This window comes from Azolla caroliniana, unplaced genomic scaffold (genome assembly GCF_043228905.1).
Source record: "Azolla caroliniana isolate FFs.n. ecotype wild unplaced genomic scaffold, voAzoCaro1.0.p SCAF_21, whole genome shotgun sequence".
Classification (NCBI taxonomy): Eukaryota; Viridiplantae; Streptophyta; class Polypodiopsida; order Salviniales; family Salviniaceae; genus Azolla; species Azolla caroliniana.
The window spans coordinates 10,161,069-10,183,236 of NW_028230456.1; the positions used below are offsets into that span (position 1 = coordinate 10,161,069).

The 22,168-nt window shown below is 44.7% G+C and overlaps 1 protein-coding gene across 1 annotated transcript; it reads right to left on the reverse strand.

Moving 5' to 3' along the window:
• Window positions 1-17,341: 17,341 nt before the first annotated feature.
• Window positions 17,342-20,614, reverse strand: NARA5 (pfkB-like carbohydrate kinase family protein). The gene is made up of 5 exons (XM_087336427.1): window positions 20,153-20,614; window positions 19,238-19,500; window positions 19,014-19,131; window positions 18,718-18,926; window positions 17,342-18,419 (listed from the first exon to the last, which is right to left on the reverse strand). The coding sequence occupies exons 1-5, from the start codon at window positions 20,513-20,515 to the stop codon at window positions 17,960-17,962; spliced, it is 1,413 nt and encodes a 470-aa protein (XP_087192553.1). The 5' UTR covers window positions 20,516-20,614; the 3' UTR covers window positions 17,342-17,959.
• Window positions 20,615-22,168: the final 1,554 nt, after the last annotated feature.

Consider the following 22,168-nt stretch of genomic DNA (forward strand, 5'->3'; position numbering starts at 1 on the left):
TCATACGTCTAGAGGGGTATTGACGTGAGATAATGATATCGATTAATGCTCGCCCATGATATGTTTACATCACGACATGATGTTATGACTATATCTCTGACCTTATCCTATTTCTTTTCCAGAAATAATCTTTAATGGCTCAAATTAACGACCCGATGTCATCCGCTCAAGCGGAAGGAACTCAAGGGAATCCTCCTGGACAAATGTCCACTGAGATGTATTTGGCACAAATAACCCAATTCCTTAGTTTCACCGCTCAACAGATGACCGAACTTCGGCAATCTCAGAGTGCTCTTGAGGCACGTGTCATTAGTCTACAACGTGAGACTAATAGACCTGATGAGCGACAAGGTGAACCATCATTTGTCGTTAAGCCATTTACGGGAGACAAAAAGGAAAGAACCGAAGAAGCAATCTGCACATGGCTGGGACGATGGGAGTCTCATTTTGAGCTCTATCCCACGCCAGATAGTACGAAGATTGCATATGTCGGCCGAGAACTTGGGGGTAAGGCCGCCGCCTGGTGGCGTGGCCTCCGTACTATGGGGAAATTGCCCGATACCTGGACAGATTTTGTCACGGTTTTTAAGGGCCAATTTCTGCAACCTCCCTCTCGAACCGAGGCAGCACAAGCTTTAATGAACCTCTCTAGCAGGAAATTTTCCTCGCTAGAAGACTATGTTCACCATGCTAGAACCCAATTCCAAAAATCGGGTCTAGAAGGGGACAATTGGTTAATAGCTTGTTTTGTCAATGGCATCCCCAATTCGGACTATCACTGGATAGTGCACGATAAGGATCCAAAATCCTTCGAAGAGGCCGTTGAAATAGTTCTTCGCTATCAACGCACTTCGAAGAAGGACCATAACAAACCCAACGAAGCGCCCGGGACTAAGCAGTCGCAATTTGTTGGGAAACGCAAGACACCCAACGAATTCCTGGATCGCGATTGTAAGCGACAACATCCTTTTTGTGTATTCTGCAAAAAGAAGGGTCATACAAAAGATCAATGTCGAAAGCTCCAACGGAAAGAGCACGACAACAAAGCTAAAGCTGCAGACCATAAAGGTCAGATTCCTAATGTCCTTCAGGTCTATACACACCATTTAAGTAATTGTCAATGTTCTTTTCCTCACTATGTATTGGGTCCCAATGATTTACTACGTGCAAACGGGTATATCAATGGATCTCCCGTACAATTTTTATTTGATTCGGGAAGCTCACACAATTTTGTGAATGATCGTTTGGTTCAGATATGGGGAATCCAACCCACCGTAAGTGATCACACCTACACGGTGCACTTGGCTGATGGAAGAGTACAATACATCAACGGGGCGATTCATTCATTAGGAATTTCTATTGATACTTATATAGAGGAAGTAGACTTCCATGTAATGAATCTTTGTACCACCGATGTAATACTGGGGTATCCCTGGTTTTATAATAAAAACTCTTCTTTATTTATTGATTGGGTTCGTCATTCCATTTCTTTTGTACTGAACGATTGTACGCATTTTATTCAATGTGTAAAAAAACAATCCCTCTCGATTGTTTCCTCGTGTCCATCAATATCCGAGTTGTCTTGTTCTACGTTATTTTATTGTGTACTTGATCCGGACATTCACGTTTACAATATCGATAATGTCCCGATTCAATTAACATATTTTGAACAACAACAACTTGATGAAATCTTAAATGATTTTCATGATGTTTTTCCAAGTGAACTACCTGATGGGTTACCTCCTAAACGTAATATAGACCATCGTATAGATATTGTACCTGGTGTTGCACCAATAAGTATACCTCCGTATCGCTTAAGTCGATCCGAAGAAGATGAGGTATCTAAGCAACTCAGGGACTATTTACGAATGGGTTATATACGTTATAGTAAATCTCCATGGGGTGCACCAGTTCTCTTGGTTAAAAAGAAAGAGGGCACATGGCGTATGTGTATTAATTACCAACGCTTGAATAAAGTGACGATCAAGAATTCGTATCCATTGCCCCGGGCTGACGATCTAATTGACCGTCTCCAGGGAGCTCGGTATTTTACGAAACTTGATCTCCGTACTGGCTACCATCAAATACGAATAAGTGAGGACGATGTTCCTAAAACGGCATTTCGTACGCGCTATGGCCATTACGAGTTTTTGGTTATGCCTTTTGGTTTGACCAATGCTCCGGCTACTTTTCAACAAGAAATGAATGACATTTTCCGAGAACAACTTGGAAAATTTGTCGTTATTTTCTTGGATGATATTTTAGTTTATAGCCGTACATTACAAGAACATGCTAGACATGTCCGCTTTGTTTTACAAACATTGCGTGACAAACAGTTTTATGCGAAGATCTCAAAATGTGAGTTCTTCAAGAAATCAATTACTTATCTAGGACATCTCATAACCGAACGAGGAGTTGAAATTGATCCTTCTCGCATTGAGAAAATCAAGCTTTGGCCCACTCTTCGGAATATTCGAGAAGTTCGATCATTCCTTGGTTTTGTGGGGTTTTTGCGGAAGTCTCTTCGTAATTACTCCCAATTGACGACGCCGTTTACTGATCTTTTAAAAGGTCAAACGCGTAAGTCTACAAAACCTATTGTGTGGAATGCTACACTAGACCTTGCCTTTAAGGAACTCAAGGACCTGGTTTGCAAGGCTCCTTCACTTCTTTTACCCGATCCTTCAAAACCTTTTGAGGTTGAAACCGATGCCAGCGATTACGCTATAGGTGCTGTCTTGTATCAAGATGGTAAACCAATAGCATTCGAGAGTAAGAAACTTGATTCTGCTCAATGTCGGTATACCGTTCAAGAAAAGGAATTATTTGCAGTTATACATGCGCTCAAAACATGGCGCCATTATCTTTATGGAAATCACTTTGTGGTAACTACGAACCACGAGTCCTTGAAATATTTTTGTGACCAACAAGACTTGAAAGGTCGTAAGGCACGATGGGCTGATCTCATCCAGGACTTTGATTTTTCCATACGATATCGTAAAGGTTCCATGAACACTGTCGCTGATGCACTAAGTCGCATCCGTGAAGTTAACATGCTTAGCTTCACTGAAATATCATCAGATCTTTATGATCACCTTCGAGGAAAGTATCCTGATGACAGTTATTTCGGAAAATACTGGGCAAGAGTTGAGTCTGGAACAGACACCACCACATCCTTGAAGGAATACTTCCACATTGCTAACGGTTTGCTCTACCGTAATGGGAAGGTTTGTGTTCCAGATTTACCCGAGGTCAAAAAGAGGATTCTTTTTGAATGCCATGATGCACCCTCAGCAGGGCACCCTGGAATACATCGTACACTCGTTCTCATCTCCACTCAATTTTATTGGCCTAAGATGCGTCCTGACATACATAGCTATGTGACTAAATGTCACCAGTGTCAGGTTAACAAAGCCGAGCGACTTAAAGCTGCAGGACTTTTACATCCCTTGGACATTCCCAATAATAAGTGGGAAAGTATATCCATGGATTTTATTGTTAGCCTTCCTCGCACCCAAAAAGGTCATGATGCCATCTGGGTTGTCGTTGATCGACTAACTAAAATGGCCAGATTTATTGCTACTAAAACCACGGTAACAGCTCCTGAATTGGCTTACCAATTCGTTGATGAATTGTTTCGTTTTTATGGGTTACCGATGGATATCGTGAGTGATCGAGATCCAAAGTTTACTAGTGACTTCTGGACACAAGTCTTTAAGAAGTTAGAAACTACGTTGAGCATGAGCTCCACGGATCATCCTCAATCCGATGGACAGACAGAACGAGTAAATCAAATTATTGAGGACATGCTTCGAGCATACGTTGGTGCAAAACCAACAAAATGGGAACGTTATCTCCCAATTTTGGAGTTTGCTTATAACAGCTCCAAGCATACGTCGACGGGATATAGTCCTTTTATGTTGATGTATGGTTTTCAGCCACGAGCCCCGATTGATGTTAATATACATCATGATGAGTTGCGAAGTACGCAAAACTTTCTTCGGGATATGCAAGATATGTTGCATATTGCACGGGATAATATAAAAACAGCTCAAGATAGAGCGCGTTTTTATGCCGATCATCATAGGCAACCTCGTGTATTCAACCTTGGACAGAAGGTATTTTTACGTGTACCTCACAATTCTAAGACATTGTCTACGGGTAAGTGCGCTAAGTTAGCCCCACGGTTTTGTGGACCTTTTACAGTCCTCAAACGCATTGGGTCATCAGCCTATCGTCTCGCTCTTCCCGATGGTGTCGGAATTCATCCGGTCTTTCATGTGAGTCGTCTAAAAGAACTTCTAGGTTCTGGCGACAATACAGTTACGACTGAAACTCTGGTTACTTCTGAAGAATTATCTTCTAAACCACATGTACCAGAAAGAATTCTCGATGTTAAAACAAAAAAATTACGTACTAAAGAAATCCGAGAATTCAAAATAAAATGGATGGATAAATCAATAAAAGATGCCACATGGGAACGCGAAAATACTCTTACAACTAACTTCCCTAACTTTCCATTGCAAGAGTGCAATGTTTTAAAGAGGGGGAGTATGTTACGGGCATGACCATATAATATCCCGTGGTAAGAATTTACCGTAGTATTCTATACACGTGGATAAGTGTGAGGGTTAAATGAGAGTGTAAAGAAGGGGAGGATTACTTTTAATCCTCGGGATTGAGACAACCCATTAGGTCAAGTGTGAACTTGCCTGGGGGCCTTGGGTTTCGCTATAAATAAGAGGCCTAGCTACCCTCATTTGATCATCTTTTGACTACATCGAGACTCTGCTCGTGTGGTGGGTCAACTCTTGTAGCGAGCGCGCCAGCACCAGGTACGACTCGACGCCACGGCGGTGGTATGGGACGCCGATCGAGGCTCGAGTCCGTCTCGATCCCTTCGCTCGGGGGTGGTCGGGTGGATCGGCACCCTTCTTTCTCTTTCTCCTTTCTATCTTTCATTTCTTTATCCTTATCTTAAGCTTACATTAGTACTATGATCTATAATACCTGCTCTCCACGGCTAGCTGGAACTGGTCGTACCCCGAGTATAAGTCACCGACCGAATAGATCGACCTTCCACCGAAGCCCTCCGCGAACTCGTCTATGGTTGGTCCGATTCCTGCATTATGAATGGTCACCCTATTGACCGGTTGCAGGTCCTGAATGAAGCGCAGCGTGCCGTTCTTCTTCGGCACCATAAACCATCGATTCGAATATGGGGCACTCGATGGTTCGAGGATGCCCATCTCCACCTTTTGCTTCAGAAGCTCCATCAACTTCGGGATCTGAGCTCTCGGCACCGGAATCGGTTTGAGATTCCACGGTACATGCGGTACCGTGAAGATCACCATCAGTTCGATGATCGTCAGGTCCACGCACCCGATCTCCTCCGGTGAGAACGCGAATGATTTCCCATGCCTTCCGAGCATTCTCCGAAACCTGTCCTCCTCCGCCGGCAGTAGAAAGCCAACCCCACCGACCTTGAGCTCCCGTAGCGTTATGTCGGTGAACCAGTGCCCTATGCTAGCCGGATTCCGTAAACTTGGGTCCGACGCGATCCCTTTTATCCGCTCCTCGCTGCCCTCCGAAGAGGGTGCCGCGACTGGGCTCACCTTCCGGTCCACAGTCTTGTACTTTGTATCCACGCGGCCCGTCCGATCCGACCTGATCCTTTCACCGAAGTCCGCGATGACTTTGTACATTCCCATTGAACTAACCGGAATGGTCCGGTCTTCTCTAACGTCTTCACCGATCACCTTTCGCAACTCGCCCAAGGTGTCGTCAAAAGAGACCGCCTCCACGGCGCCGTTGATTTCTTTGTCGGGGGAGAGGACTCTACATCCCCTGAGCCACTCCTCCACTCGCTTCCTCTCCCGGCCGCTGATGCCGGCTATAGTACAACCTCCGTTTTCGGAGAACCAAAACTTCCTACCTACTGTACATGTGTGGGGTTCTTCCGGTACGTCCGGACTACCGCGGCCCCACGCCGTGATAGCCCTCTCTAAAAATCCCCTCGGATGTCGCCGCCGAGGGTCTCGCGATTCCTCTCATGGTTCGGACGTACGGTCATGAACTGGACGGAATGCCAACCGTCTTGGCTCTTGACGCGCGTGTACGCCGAACCATTGTCCAACACCTTCGTCTCCATGTGTGTTGCCGTAATGTACGGTTCACTGAGAATCACCGGGTGCGAGGATGTTTCCTGCACGAAGAAATGTTGATCTATCTCGACGTCACCGATCTTTACGCGTACATTCCGGCACGCACCATGCAGCTCCTCCGTAGCACGCGTTGGCGCGCGTATCTTCCACCCATGCTTGGTGTTGATCGGCCATTTACCCTTCTTGTAGAAATCCATGGACATCAGGTTGATTTCGAATCCATGGTCTACCAAGGCCACCATCGGTTCCTGAACGTCGTCGATCCGCATAGGGGTTTCTGTAGTTGCCCTGGCCCAATGCGGCTTTGCGTAGTGGCTTTCCGCCAACTCTTCTTCTAGGGCCGTGTCTTCTAAGTGCGTAGTCCGCACCTCCACCGGCTTCTCCGGTTCTGGCTCCGTCGAGAGCCTCTTCCGCTTCACCAAGTCTACGATGGAGTCGTGGAACTCCCTCTTGGCAATTCCCAGCACCTCCCGCAACGACAGCTCCACTTTACTGTCGAGGATCCGCTCTTCAAGGACCTTCCGTAGGACCGTTTCTCTCTCGATTTCGGTGCTCAACCGAAACCCCGCCTGCTTCTTCCCATCCGGCGCGCCTAGGTTGCCGACACCGGTCGGTTTTGGTCTGAACCGGGTCTCGTACCTCTACGGGAGATCGACCCCTCCGGCCTTTCCTGCCCGTTTGTCTTCCACCAGAACCTCGTAATTCTGGCAAGCGGCTTCTACGAAGCCCGTTTTCTCTTCGACCGGATCGTCCCATCCGGTGACCTCTTGGACCCGCTGTTCTGCGCGGTCTGCCTCTTCCTTCTTCAGCCGAACTCCGGAGAGGCTTTCTAGCACTAGCAGCTAGAATCCGGAGTCCTTCACCTTCTGGGTCTCATCACCCCTGACCCGAATTCCCGCCGACACTAAGTAGTTAACGGCTTCTACATGTCGTGTCGCGGCCTCTTCCATGAACCTCTTCATTCCGCCGCACCCCGTATTCAGTTCTAGGGCTCTCCGATTCTCGCTCGCGTGCACCCGCGCGTTCCAGAGGTACACCACGTTGGTATTGAGTGCTTTGGTGAAATCCGCGCAATCCTTCCAAATGTGACCGATCGTGTCATACCACATGCACCGTTGCCCAGCCGGCAGCCTCCAGTCGCGAGGTTGTTCGCCGCTGTCTCTCCGGGCCTATGCGATCTACAGGTCGCACACCATCTGTGTCAGCTCCTCCAGAGCCGCTCCTCCGGATGGGCCTTTGACCACGTCATTCGATGCCAACCCCGACTCCAGCCAAATTCGGGTCTCTTCCTTCCTACCGACTGGCACCGATATCGGCTCCTCGAGCCTCCTCGCCAGGACCGGTCCTGACTCCGACGAGCTTTCGTCGCTCCACTCGCGCCATTTGTCGAAACGGCTGCAGACCTGTTTTACCACGGCCTAGTCTGCCGTGAGCCCTTGGTCCATCTCCAATAGGGGACCCACCTTTTGCCTGTCAAGCGCATTCACCGACTTGACAAACAATAGTACTCGACTCGTTTCGAGCACGGTCCAGTCCAGAGTCGACAGCCGCGCGAATCATTTTTCGAACTCCTGGAGGAGCACCGAGGTGTTCCTCCCCTTTCCGGAGCTTCCCACCCACGCCATGAAGTCCCGCCTCGACAGCCGAAGCGAGTCATCAAACCCGTACTTCTTGAGGAGCTGCAGCTCAAACTCCTCCCAAGTTTGGCATCCGGCCAGCACCTCGAGCACCTCCGCATGGATGCTCGGCGTCACCACCCAAGGGAATCCGGACAGCCGCCTGTCCACCGGGATTTCCCTCATGATCATTTCGGCCCGGTAAGCCTCCAAATAACTTGTGGGATTCTTCCCACCGATTCAATGGCTATGTCGAGGGTACCCATCCCCTCGCGAGCGCTCACCAGCCAGTTGACGGCTACCGCCATTGCCTCTGTTAGCTCTGATCCCCTCATCTTCTGACTCCTTTGCCGCCTGTTCACGTCGGGTTCACCAATTAGGTCGCGAAGTTTCGTGTAGGAAGAGGCGGGACCACGAGGGTCTTGGACCAAGGAGAGAGTGAGAGAGAAAGAGAGAGTTGCAGACACACAAAAAGAAAAGAAGATCAAGAAACAGGAATCCGATTACTATAATCAGTAGCTTACCACTCGAACGGTTACAACCGGCAAACCGGTAATGGACCTGACACAGGGTCCTACTCACGCACACAGACGACAGCCACTCGACTCAAAGAAACAAAAAAAAGCGGGGAGAGCCTCTGCTGGAAGCACACGGACTGTCCACGAAGCAGAGGCAGCGAACTCCCGACACCCACAGAGAACGACGATCGGAGGAGAAGAGAGAGCTCGGCACTCAGTTCTGCAACAGCACTTCGTCCTCGCCAACGCGCGATCCCCTTTTCTCCCTTCTCTCCCTCCTTAAATAGTTTATTCCCTGACCCTTTTGACAGAGATGCACACAAATCCCCTAATAAATGTGTACTACCTAGTATTTACATCAGACGACCTAATTATGAATCATGTACAAAATATCAATTCTCGCATCCACCAATGTAAGAGCCGGTTCATGCGCCTTTTTCTCCGATTCCGCCTAGGGCCGGTTTTCTTCACGACACCGGCTCCTTCTGGCGTTGCTCCGCCTCGCTCACGTTCCTCGTCCGGTCCGGTCTTGTTTGCCGCAACCCTTCTGGTTCTGCGCACCTTGAACTCCTCGGTCAGCTTGACTGCTCAACAGGCCCATTTCAGCTCCCTCACTGTTGCGACTCCGGCGCTTATCGACCGGTTGGTTCCTTCGTGTTGGTGTCGACTTCCGTTGCATCTGTGCCCACTTAGCCTTTAGTTGATCCGGTTTCTCCGAATCTTGAACCGAGTCGGTTTCCTTCGATTCGTTCCAGCTCTTGCCCAAGTCGGTGTTCTCCAAATTGTCTTCCGGTTTCAGGCCCTTCACCACATTCGGGTCTTGGCCGTTTTCTTCTGGTCGCCTCTGTCCTTCTTGACTCTGTTGCCGCTGCCACTTGTTTTGACCTTTTTGGAAGTGTCGACTCCTTCGGTCGGCTCGGCTTCCTTTTTCCTCTTGTTACCCCGTTTGTTGGTTCTTTCTTCCTCTCCGGCTCCTTGTCCGGTGCCATCAGTTCCCTTTCCTTTTCTCCCCCTCAAGTGCGGCACATCGAGATGTTGAACACCAACCATTTAGATGAAGTGCTGCAACTTGTCTGATCTGAGCGGTTTGGTGAAGATATCCGCAATTTGCCGATCTGTCTGAATATACCGAAGTTCTACTTCACCGCTCACACACAAAGTGATAGTGGACTTCTATGTGCTTCGTCCGAGCATGAAACCGGTCCAGAGTTGGGACAGAGCTTTTGGTTCCGGTCCAGGGGTGTGGAGACAGGTCGGCACTCTGTCATACTGAACTTGTACAGCATATTCAACACATAGTGTCGTTGTGAGAGAAATATGTTGTCGAGGGTTCGGATCACCTCAATCCCAAGAAAATGATGAAGGTCCCCTAGGTCCTTCATTTCAAATGCGTCCGACAATTGGGACTTTACTCGACCGATTTCATTGAGTCCGGGTCCGGTGATGACTAAATCATCAACATAAAGTAGGATGCAAACCGGACCGTCCGGACCTTGCCGGATGAACAACGACGAGTCGGATTTAGAGGTCACAAAACCCATCTTACGCAACCGGTGCGTGATCTTCGCATTCCAAGCTCGGGGTGCTTGTTCCAGGCCGTAAAGCGACTTCTTGAGCCGGCACACCGCCGACTTGTTCATCTCCGACTAAAAACCGAGAGGTTGGATCATATAGACCCGTTCTTCAAGGTCACCTTGAAGAAACACATTCTTCACATCCATCTGGTGAAGATGCCACCCCCTTGCTGCAGCAACTGCCAGTACCACACGAACCATCGTCATGTTCGCTACCGGGGCGAAGGTCTCATCATAATCAATTCCCTAGGTCCATGCGTATCCCTTCGCCACTAACCGGGCCTTGTACCAGTTAACTGAACCGTCGGCATTGTACTTTACCTTGTACACCCATTTGCAACCGATCAGTTTATAGTGTCGGGGAGGGTCAACGAGGTCCCATGTGTCGTTGGCATCTAGTGCCCGCATTTCTTCCTCCATAGTGGCATGCCAATTTGTGTCCTTTGCCGCTTCTGCGTAGCTCTCCAGCTCACGCACTTCCGCTACCTTAGTCATGAACACATAATGATGCGCCATGTACTCATTGTACCTGTACTGCGTAACAGGGGTTCTTCAGTAGGAAGACCGGCGTAACTTGGTATTACTCGGTTTGGGGCCCTTCTTGGCCAGGTCGAACTTCGTTCCCGAAGATCCGCCTTCATCCTTTCCGAAGTCGGATTTGCTCCGATCTGACTCAACGTTGCCGGTTTCGTATTCCGGCATCTTCTTCTTCCCCTTCTCTTTGCGCGTGAACCGTCTCCTCAGTTCCTTGCGCGGGGAGAGCACTGGAGAGCACATCTCCTCGGTTCCTCATGAGACTGGTCATCCCGACTCAGCTGTTCATTCAGTCCACTTAGCCGGAATGAGATCGGACTCTCTTCTAGAGTGTCGAAGTCTTCATCTTCTACCTGGATCTCCTCGGGCTGATTAGTCTCATCTTCCAGAATCGGGTCTTCATCGGGAGTTGGAGTCGGTAAGGAGTACCATGATGTCGTCTCATCAAACTCGACATCTCGACTTACTCGGTCCTGCTTAGTTCGGGGGTTATAGCCCTTATACCCCTTTTGCTCATGCGAGTAACCGACTAGAATGCACTTCTCCGACTTCGGATCTAGCTTCCTCCGCTTCTCATCTGGTACATGCACATATGTTATGCTACTGAATATCCGAAGGTGTCTCAAATTCAGCTTTCACCCGAAATACAGCTCATGTGTTGACACCTTGTCACCGATCCAAATTTGGATGTAGACAGTCGTCCAGACCGCCTTGGCCCAGTAGAAATGGAGCATGCTCTTCTCCTCCAGCATTGCCCTTGTTGCGTCGACAATCAACCGGTTCTTCCTTTTGGCCACACCGTTTTGCTCCGGTGTATACCTGTAGCTGAATTCTCTTCGAATTCCGTTCTGATGTAGATAACTGTTGAATTGGCTAGAAAAGTATTCTTTCCCGCCATCTGACCGCAAGCACTTGATCTTCCTCTCCATTTCCCGTTCAACCAAGCTTTGAAGGTTCCAGAAACACTCAAAGACTTCACTCTTCCTCTCAATGAGGTAGATCCATGTGTGACGGTTGTAGTCATTGATGAAGGAGACAAAATACCGACTCCCGCCAAGACTAACGTTTTGTGTCAGTCCCCATACATCCGAATGGATTAAATCAAGCTTGTTATGGCTCCGGTTTCGATCGGTGGGGAATGGAAGCCAATGTTGCTTCTCGAGTTGGTAGGCTTCACAAATTTCGGCCTTCCGGCCGTTAAATTTCGGCAAACCGAAAATGACTTGTTTCGATTGCAGGTCTTTAAGCCTCTGATAATTGATGTGGCCGACCCGCTTGTGCCACAGGTCGATGTCTGATACGACCTTTTGCCCTTTCGCAAACATAGCGGTGCCGACATCATTAGTGTTGAGGATGAACATCCTCCCATCTTTGTGCCCTTGCGCAATTATCCGGCCCTCTTCCTCGATGAAGCACCCTAACACCAGGTTCTTTGTGATAGTCGGAATTAAACCACACCTGCATCCCCTGGTCGACGATTTGTCCAACTAACACCAGGTTCTTTGTGATAGTCGGAACGTGTAGTACGTTCATCAGCTTCCCCTTTTGTCCGACATGGCTTAAAGGGACTTCTCCGACATGCACAATCGGGTGAGGGGTGTCATCTCCGGTTTCGATAATCTCCGATTGTTCCGGTTTCTCCAAAAAACAGAACCACTCTTCATGGCTCGTCATGTGGTTGGACGCTCCGGAATCAACGTACCATACTTCCTCCGATCCAGAAGCAGTCTTCTTCATCAAGTTAGCCTTGTGCTTCATCACGAAGGTTAGCCCTTTACCGGTTTTCCTGGTTCCTGATCCTTCCGCGTAGTGCGAGCTTTGTCGGTTCTCCCAACCGGTTTTGCCGGATCCGGATTTGTTTGAATCGGCGCGCTTCTTCCAACACTCCCTTTCCCTGTGGCCCTTTTTGCCACTATACCAACATTCCATGTCAGCCTTTCCTTGCCGGTTCCCGGCGCCGCTTTGACTCCCCCTGCTTGTGGAGGGTCCGGAACTGCTGTCGACACACCCTTTGTGCCTCCAGTCCTGCTCTTGGTGGCCGCTTCCATTTCATGCCGACCCACCTCGTCCACCACGTCCATGGGGCCGATCTGTCTCTGTGTACAACATCCGGCCGTCCAATTGAGTGGTCCTTGACCCACTCGCGTGGTTTTCTTCGACCATCAGCAGATACTGTTCCAACCTTTGATTTGTTCGTTCTGCTTGGCTGTGTGTTTGAGGGTGATAGCCATAGGAGAGGTTACAAGTGATCTTGAGCATTTTGAAGAGATGCTTCTAGAATTTCGAGATGAATTGAGGCCCACGGTCGCGGATGATACTATCCGGGAGGCCCTGATGCCGAAATACCTCATGCATGACAATTTCAGTAGTTTCTTCACTAGTGATAGCCTTAGTACAACGCAAAAAATGTGCCATCTTAATATATCGATCCACTATTGTTAAGATCGCATCGAATCCCTTTGAAACTGGAAGATCTGTGATAAAATCTAGAGAAATAGAATGCCACGGCTTGCTTGGAATTGGTAATGGTTCCAATAAACCATATGGATGATGTCTTTACACCATTAATCCATCCTAAAAGACTCAAGATAAGGGGAAGTGCATACCTATTCCTGATGCTGACCTTATTCAAGCCACGATAATCTACGACGAGACGAACTGATCCATCCTTTTTCATGACAAAGAAAATGGGTGCGCCGGCTAGAGATTTTGAATGTCAAATGAACCCATTTGCTAAATTCTCCTCTATGTAGGCTCAAAGGACTTCTAGCTCAGTTGGTGACAAGTTGTAGATTGGTCCCAATGATGGCTCTTTTCCTGGTTGTAAATCAATGGGACAATCATACGGTAGATGGTGACGAAGAGTATTGGCTTGTACCTTATCAAACACGTCGGCATAATGACAATACTTCTTTGGAAGTTGAACTATGGATTCCTCTTTAGCGGTGCAGGAAGGTTTTACTGATACCGCAAATACAAACATTGATTCTGTGTGTCCTTCCTCACATAGTTGATGTAGCGAAATGATTGAAACCTTATGAGTAGATTCTCAAGTTTGTCGATACCGGATTTCTCTTGTTCTCCGATCTATGTCCGGATTGTGTAACTCGAGCCATGGTAACCCCAAAACTATGGGATGTTCTAGACTACTAATTATATTGAATGATACTACACATGTCAAATTATCTAGGACAACACTAATTGGCTTTGACTCTTCTACGATATTTCCGGAAGCAATGGGCGATCATCAATGACTACTACAAAGGCTGGGCAATGGAGTTTTCTTAGGGATATCTGATGAGCTTGGGCAAAATTCTTATCCATGAAGCAAGAATTAGCTCCAGAATCTAGGAGTGCTAAGACATGTACTGAAGGGATACTTTTAGTACTAATAGTTACTTGAGCTAGGAAGACATTGCCAACTTTCTTAGAGGGAATAGAACCACTAATGGGTTGCACAGATTTAGGGTTGTCCAACCAAACGGCTCCTATTTTTGCTGGACTTAGTCGTTTAACTCTTCCTCTAACTAACTAAGGACTTCAAATTTGTTCGATAGACTTGGGCTATTAGTACTATTAGAACTATCAGACACTCCTACCAAAATAGACTCAGGTTTAGTACAAACTACTATTTGATTTACCTGTCTCCTTGGCCTATGTGGATAGTTTATTGTGATATGCCCTAGTCCTCCATAGTAAAGACATAATCGATTTACTCGGCGTGGTTGCTTTTCTTCTTCCGACAATGGTTCACGACAAACCGGGTCCGCCATCTAAGACAACTCGTCATCTTAAGGGGGGGGGGGGGGGGGTAGTGTCATGATATGGCATGGTATGGCTCTAAAGGGATTCAAGCCCATGACCTTGTGTTCTTGTATCTTTCTTCATATAATATAATATACTTCTTGTTGTCATAATTATCTCTCTTTACTCTCTCTCTCTCTCTCTCTCTCTCTCTCTCTCTCTCTCTTCCCCTCTCGTGATTCTCACACCTCTTTCCCTTCTTAGTACTAATCCTCATTCTTCTCCGCTATCTTTAGTACTAATGCTCCTTGCCTCTAGTATTATCCCTGACAGTTTGAACCGAATTGGTTCGGAATAATGCCTTATGCCTCTATTTATAGTGTTGTCGAGATTATTCTTGAAGTTTCTAGAATGTTCCAGAGTAATCTAGAATATACATGAATTTCCTATAGAAATAATAAATGAAACTAATATCTTTCGTATGACGATTCATGGTTTATGACAAGGGTTCAGCCCATGTAACACAAGGTCAAGGGTTCAAATCCATTCAGAGCCATACCATGCCATATCATGACAAGCTCCACCCCGACTCCGAAACAGCATGCAACCCGACATGGTTCCGACAAATAGTTGGAAGCCTCAAATATCTGACCATCACAGCGCATCCAACCATGGAGCACCTTCAGTGTGTGCACCAAAAACTCGGGTACGTCAACGGCACTAAGGCCAAGGGATTGCTATAGCGGACCGGTGTGGCCGGACAGCTTGTTGGCTACACAGATGTCGATTGGGCCGAAAATGTCGGCGATCCTATGTCTACATATGGATATGTGTTTTCACTTGGAAGTGTCGTGGTCGCCTGGAGCAGTAAGAAGCAACCAACAATAGCACTTTCGAGCATCGAGGCCGAGTACTGAGGAGCGGCTGTCGCGACATGCGAAGCCATATGGCTCAAGAGGCTCCTAAAGGATCTACATTTGGAGGTGTTTGATCTGACAACGATCTACTACAACAACCTAAGCAGCATCCAGTTGGCGAAGAACCCTGTTTTTCACACCCAGACCAAGCACATTGAGGTGCACTACCATTTTGTCCGTGAGCGTGTACTCCCTAATGAAGTCATACTTGTGTATGTTCCGACGGATTGGCAGACTACTAACATCTTCACCAAACCTCTTGGCCTGGACAAGTTGCAGCATTTTTCAGAGATGCTTGGTCTTCAGCATCTCGACATGTCGCACTTGAGGGGGAGAAAGGAGAAAACCATAACGAGAACTGGGAAAACAAGTAATGGTATCGAACAAAGAGCAGGAGAGATAGGGGGAGACAAGAAGAAGAAGGAAGTCGTGTCGACTGAAGAAGTCGACACATCCGATAAAGTCAGACTTGTATAAAAGGTGTTCTGTAGGACATTTGTATGTACAGTGTTATTATTTTCAATTGCATTTACTATTCTGCTCTCTCAGTCTCTCCCACGTATTCAAGCTTTCCATTAAACCTCCATTCAGTGTTCTGTTGTTATCCGGACTAGCCGGTTTTGTCTTAGCTTCCGCACATTATATTTTACAGATAGTGCTAGTGGGGTTGTGACATATTGGAATATGGTAAAGCTTGCATGCAAACACTTTAAGAGAAGAAAAGTGATGGTTTGGGGGGATCCAATAATCAATTTGTACGTTTGACTTCCATTGGAATCCCATTTAGGAAGCTAACACTCACCAACCTAACCAAGAATCTAACTCTTAGCAAGTGGTACATAAAGAAGCATTTCTTGGGTTGTTTGATAATCTGAACAATTGGAAGCACCAACTTGAGAGTTGCCAAAGTTTCTTCACAAAGCATTGTCATTCTCGACGAAGAGAAAAACTAGATGAGAAGAGTGTAATATACAATCTTAGGGATGTGACTGGAAATAAAAAGTTCAGGAAAAAATCTATAAGATCATGGATAATGATGAAGTGGGAATGACCACATTATTATCTAAATGTGGCAATTCAAAGGATAATAGTTGAGCAAATTATCAGACATATGGTCATTGACGCCTCAAGGTTGGCTATGAACCTAACTCACATACAAAAGAAAAAGAAAAAGAATGATGGGGGAACCGACAAAGGAAACTAGTGAAGAAACAAGGAAAAGATGCAAGGGCACTTTAATCATAGTTATAGGGAAACATGAAATTGTTGTTCAAAGTTGTTCACCATAGAGAAGTGGATGAATCTTAGATGGATTGAAGGACATGGTTGATCGAGTGGCCCAAGAAGTTCTACTAGTCTTAGTGGGTTTGGTGGTTTAGGCCTAGAGGGAAAATGGATCGTGTAAAGCCATGGCAATAAGTGTCAAGATATCTATCATAGGTCAGTACACGAATTTCAAATGGCTTGAGCACAGGATACATTGAGTGCACCAAGAAGATCTGACTATCAAAGTAGGTTTGATGGTTTGGGTCTAGAGGGAAAATGGATCATGTAAAACCATGAAATAAGTTTTGTGATTTAACAAGCATTGCATTAATGTCTCTTCTTTAGGGCATAAACACATCAAATTTGGTTATACTTTGTAGACCAAGTCCTCCATGTCTTGTAATGTAAACATATTATGCAAGTCATAGGAAACCAATTAATAGTATCAATAAAAGAATCAACATTCCTTGACAAATGAGAGTGATTCTCCAACATGTAGCCTTGGCTTTGCAAGCTTCTGCCAATATGCATATAAATTTTTTCATTTGAACTAGAATAGTGGGATGAAGAGGGATTTCAGATCTTCTTGGATCTCAATCAAGTAGTCATATATTCTTTGCTCAACAATATGTTAAAAATCATTGCATTAAGGTAAACGAGAGGAGATGTGAAGGCCTTGGCTTGATCCTTCAAGGTTTCCAATCCAAGTATGTGTGTGCCTTAATCCTACAAAGGCCATGACGTTGTAAGGCTTATTTATACTTGTTTAATATATTTTGTTGTCTCTGGATGATGGTACAAAAAGAAAAAGACCTCCTTGCCAAAATATGGTTTGATTGTTGATGAGCACATGTTAATAAGCCATACCACAAGCACTTCAATCTAAAAGTTAACATCTAATATATTAATCCTTGTTAATAACATGAATCTTACTATGTGCCAATAGAAACAAAACTACACTTAAACATTTAACTTCAAGATCTTCATTGCAACTATGATACACAATGATAATGAACCAAAATGTATATCACAAAGATTATACAAATGCTAGACAAGGCAACTCTACATATAAATGTTAACACTAGATAACAATAAACAAGCCCTAGAGAAGATTTACCTTGAAGAAGCTTATGGGCAAGATCAAGATATTTGTAGCCCAAGACGTCAATTTATACCAGACCACCCATGGAGTTTGAGCATTGTGTCTTTTTCCTTCTGGATGGTAATAAAGGGCATTTAAATTGTGGCAAGAATGAGTTTTACCACCTCCATCTTGGAGCTACAGTGATGATGGCCATTTAATGGCATACAATGTAGGAACAGGGAATACTGCACCAAAAGTGGGTTTCCTCAAAAGCTTTCCTAATTTACATGATCGGTTTACAGTTCTATGACTTGAGTTGAAGTTTCAGGAATATCAACCTAGCATGTATCGTTTCTTAATGACCGAATCAATTTACATACATTTGGGTTAAGATGTTCACCCACAATTCATCATATAGGCTTGGCATGGGCAAAGCACATGAGGCAAATGGCTCATTATGTACAAAAATGAATCAGGCAAACTTAAAAGAAACTAAGCTAAGACTAGAACTAGCATGAATTCTCATGGTTGAATTCTAAGTGTTAAACATTGGAAATAGCATCAGCTTCTATGGTGCAAGTGTTGGAATCTTCATCAAGTATTCTCTCCTCCGAAAATGATTCCATTATAGCAAATGCATCTTTCTGTCGTAGGCGGGTTCCTTGTTGACCAACCACAACCGATGCTACCCTGGCAGCTAAGCTTCCGAGTCTCTTCAAATCTGAAATACCCTTCAAGATACCATATAAGATACCAGCTGCATAAGCATCGCCCGCACCACATGTATCCACTGGGATACATGATGCCGGAGACACATAAATGACTTCCCCTGCAACACCAATATATGACCCCTCTGCTCCATCAGTTACTGAAACAAAAGGGCAATGATGGCTTAAATATCGGGCTGCCACAGCTGGGCTTATGTCTTTACCAAACCCACAAATTTCCCTTGCCTCAGCTGTATTGGCAAAAAGAATATCTGCTCTTTTTTCCATCAGATCCCTGCCAGATTAAAACCCATCAGGATACTAAAATAATTAGCTTAAATCTTCCCACGTAAGAAGCTCAAACCAATTATACTGAATTGAAGGATAAAGTCTGAAGCATCCCAGAGTTTTCCTTTATTTCTCCAAATACAAAGTTTTCATTATTTCAACCTTGGTTAACCCCAAAAAGAGCATGGGCAGACAACTGGGCCCCTTTTCTCTGTTTTGAGGGTTTGACCAAGGATGTCTGAAGAAATAATAAAACATCAGAAGTATTTCACAGTTTTGACATGCAGTTTATGGCATTTACTGACCAGAATTGTTTGCGATGCCTTGTCACACAAGAAACATCGCTTGCTGTGAGAGCGACCAATACTCCATTACCATGTGCAGTCTCACATGCTTCAAAGATGGCATCTACTGTCTGTGGAATCTCCCATAAATAGCCTTCCACTACTAGAATACGTCCAGTAGAGATAACCCTCGCAAATGTCTCATCAAAATTAATCACAGATGACATGCCCTGAATCCAACATAAATCAACCACCCAAATCATTTAGGAAAGGTGTAATTGATCAACATATACAAGCTCAGTTTCACACACGCATACTTGATATGAAAGCATTGTTCGTTGGGCATCTGGGGTTGTAAGGACTATAACTGTCCCAGTGGTACCATTAATGATCGAAGGAGAGAGGAAATGCACATTAGCTTTAAGGAGCTTGGCCCTGTCCACAAAAAAGGAGAGGATCCAAGAACTCAATGCATTGACTGAAATACTTTGGTAAGAAAACTCCATATGATATGTGAGGAAAATTTGCATTTTGGACATACCTGTAGAAATCTCCTAATGGATCACTCCCCACGCTTCCTGTCATTGCTACTGCAATCCTTGGAATCTTGTCTTTTGTTGTCCCTAACCTTGCGAGTGCAACAAGGGTGTTTGACAGAGATCCACCCGCTGATGCTTTGAACGAAGAACCATGCAATGCACGTAAAACCTTCCCTCTCTCTTCGTGATTTATGATCCTCCGCACACCTTTCTCTAGATCCAGACTCTCTAAAAACTCATCTCCCACCATGCCCGAAAAGTCGACCTGAAAAAGAAGGTGAGCTCGAGAATGAAAAGCCAGAAATGAGATATGCTGTGTCCAGCATCAGTTGAGATTCAGTGTTTCCATAAAATATTTTCTACCTAAATTTGTTCAGTTTGAAGGTTTTTACTCAGAAATATCTGGAAGGGTTGAAGCTTCAATCTCAATATTTGATGATGACTTTTGGATATTCCAAAGTTCACATTTTACACTAAAACTTTGAGGTTTCTCTTTTCTACTGTTGTCTATGCTGAGAATGAATTTAAGGTCATCAAGAAGGTTCGTGCAAGCATTATTTACAATAGTAGCGGGCTTTATCATGTGGCAAGTTGAATATACAGTTAACATTCTCATAAACGTGATGCCTTTTCAATAGTCATCAGCTTCGGCATTATGAGAACCTCTGATTGACATGAATGCACACGAACGTTCTAATACAAAAGATGCATCTTTTCAACGATGAATATAAGCTTTATCGTTGCAAGAAAACATGGTAGCATCATGAGAAACATTCGGAACCCATCATTTGAATTATTTGTCCCTCATTAAAAACTATTTCAAAAGAGATACCACATATCTTCTAATGGAAGAGCTAATTTTAGAGCACCATAAATGCTACAAAAGCGAAGGGGGGAAGAAGGAGCGACAAAATTACCATGGCTTGGCCAAGTCCTACAACATCCCAGCGGTCCGGGAGAGAGTTTTCTGCAGAGGGACATGGATAAGGAGACTCCTTCTGTCCATCGACATCTTCCATCTCTTCATCATATTCTCTGAAATCCAAACTGGCACTCATTACTGGAGTAAGTTTCAATAACCTGTGTCTGTGTCTCCTTCTGCTTCTGCTCTTGAGATCATTATAATCGAAGGCTTTGGACGCACCTCCGCGAATAAGAAAGGATCGCAGCACATGATTTCCACGGAACATGTGGCTTCCTCTGCAACAAAGGAGACTATCAGGGGTGGGGTTGAAGTCAATGGTGGAGAACAAGGAAGGGCAGTGGATAGAGGAGGCCATGGAAGGAGAAGGAGATGGAGATGGAGATGGAGATGGAGATGGAGACGAGCAACTCCTTCTGTCTCAAGAAGAAGAAGAAGAAGAAGAAGAGATTTTGGTGGTGCTTCTCCTTCTTCTTTATCCACTCACTCAAAATGTGATGTGATGTAATGTTATGTTATGTTATGTTATGTTATGTTATGTTATGTTATGTTATGTTATGTTATGTTATGTTATGTTATGTTATGTTATGTTATGTTATGTTATGTTATGTTATGTTATGTTATGTTATGTTATGTGATGTGATGTGATGTGATGTTATGTTATGTTATGTTATGTTATGTGATGTTATGTTATGTTATGTTTTCTGTTATTTGTGTTTTTGTCCCTATGTTTTTCTCCATGTTCTTCTATCTATCTATCTATCTATCTATCTAACTAGTCTATTTGTACCATGCTCCTCACCCACAATCTCCCCATTATGAGGAATCCTTCAATTTACTTGTACCAAGTCCTTGATGCCTACTCACTTAGCCCATGCTAGACTTGTCGTAGCCCGATGAATTGGGCACCTCAAAACCCAATGGTTTCATTTAATATCTGAATAATCTCAAGCTATTTATCACATGCCCTCCTTTAACATGCGTGAATAGCAAATTAAGATTTTGATTTTGACCAATTACGTTTTCTTTAGTTGAAGAAAAATCACAAATTATATGTCTTTTTAGTTTCATTTTCTTCTTCTTCTTTCTTTTTTTTGGGGGGGGACTCCCAGACTATAATTGTGTGGTTAAAGTTAATTTCCATGCTATTAACAACCTCAATCTTGACCAAGAATATACCCGTAACTTTGAAAATGAGCAACAACCATACTTTTGCATTTATAATGCGTATGAACCTAATTCTCACTTTTAAAATCGTCCATATGCCCTTTGTCTTTATCTAGTATTTTAGTTAATTATTTAAATTGTGGCCATGAAGAATAGGAAGTCCTAGGGTGCCACGAACTCCTCAATGGTGTAAGATTGAGCCACAAGTTCATATTTATGAACTTTAGGAATTTGCCCAACTGTCAATAACCATGTATTTGACTTAATTATACAAATCATTTAGATTCCATAAAGATTGTTGATATGCCTTAGATCAAAGAGATTTCCTTATAAAAAACAAGCAAGGTTTATCCAATAAAACTCGCAAGATTTATTCTCCCGTGAACGCTTTCCTTGACAATTACGGTAACAAATGTCTTGAGGGAGCCAACTTTTGAATTGTCAAATTGTGAATTAGGAAATGTGGTCTACGGCTTATCTTGTCATCATATCATACGTCATCAACAAAGTCAAACTATATTGCAATGCGAATGTATCACAGTTTGAGAGATGTGGAGGCTCACGTTTCACACATTATATTACAAAACTATATTATTCCTTAATGGGCAAACTACAGTCATCCATACATGCAAGATCCCATCACTTTGTTTGCCTTTTTTTTCCAACAATGGTTTATATTATGTCTAAAGTGATCTAGATGATGCATGGACACTTCCAAATATTTTTAACAACTTCATCATGGATGTTTTACCTTTTTCGATTACTCTTAGAATGCCATAGGCATTTATTAGTGCACCACCTTTTGCATACATATCTACCAAAGCCTTGCTAAGTACAATACAAC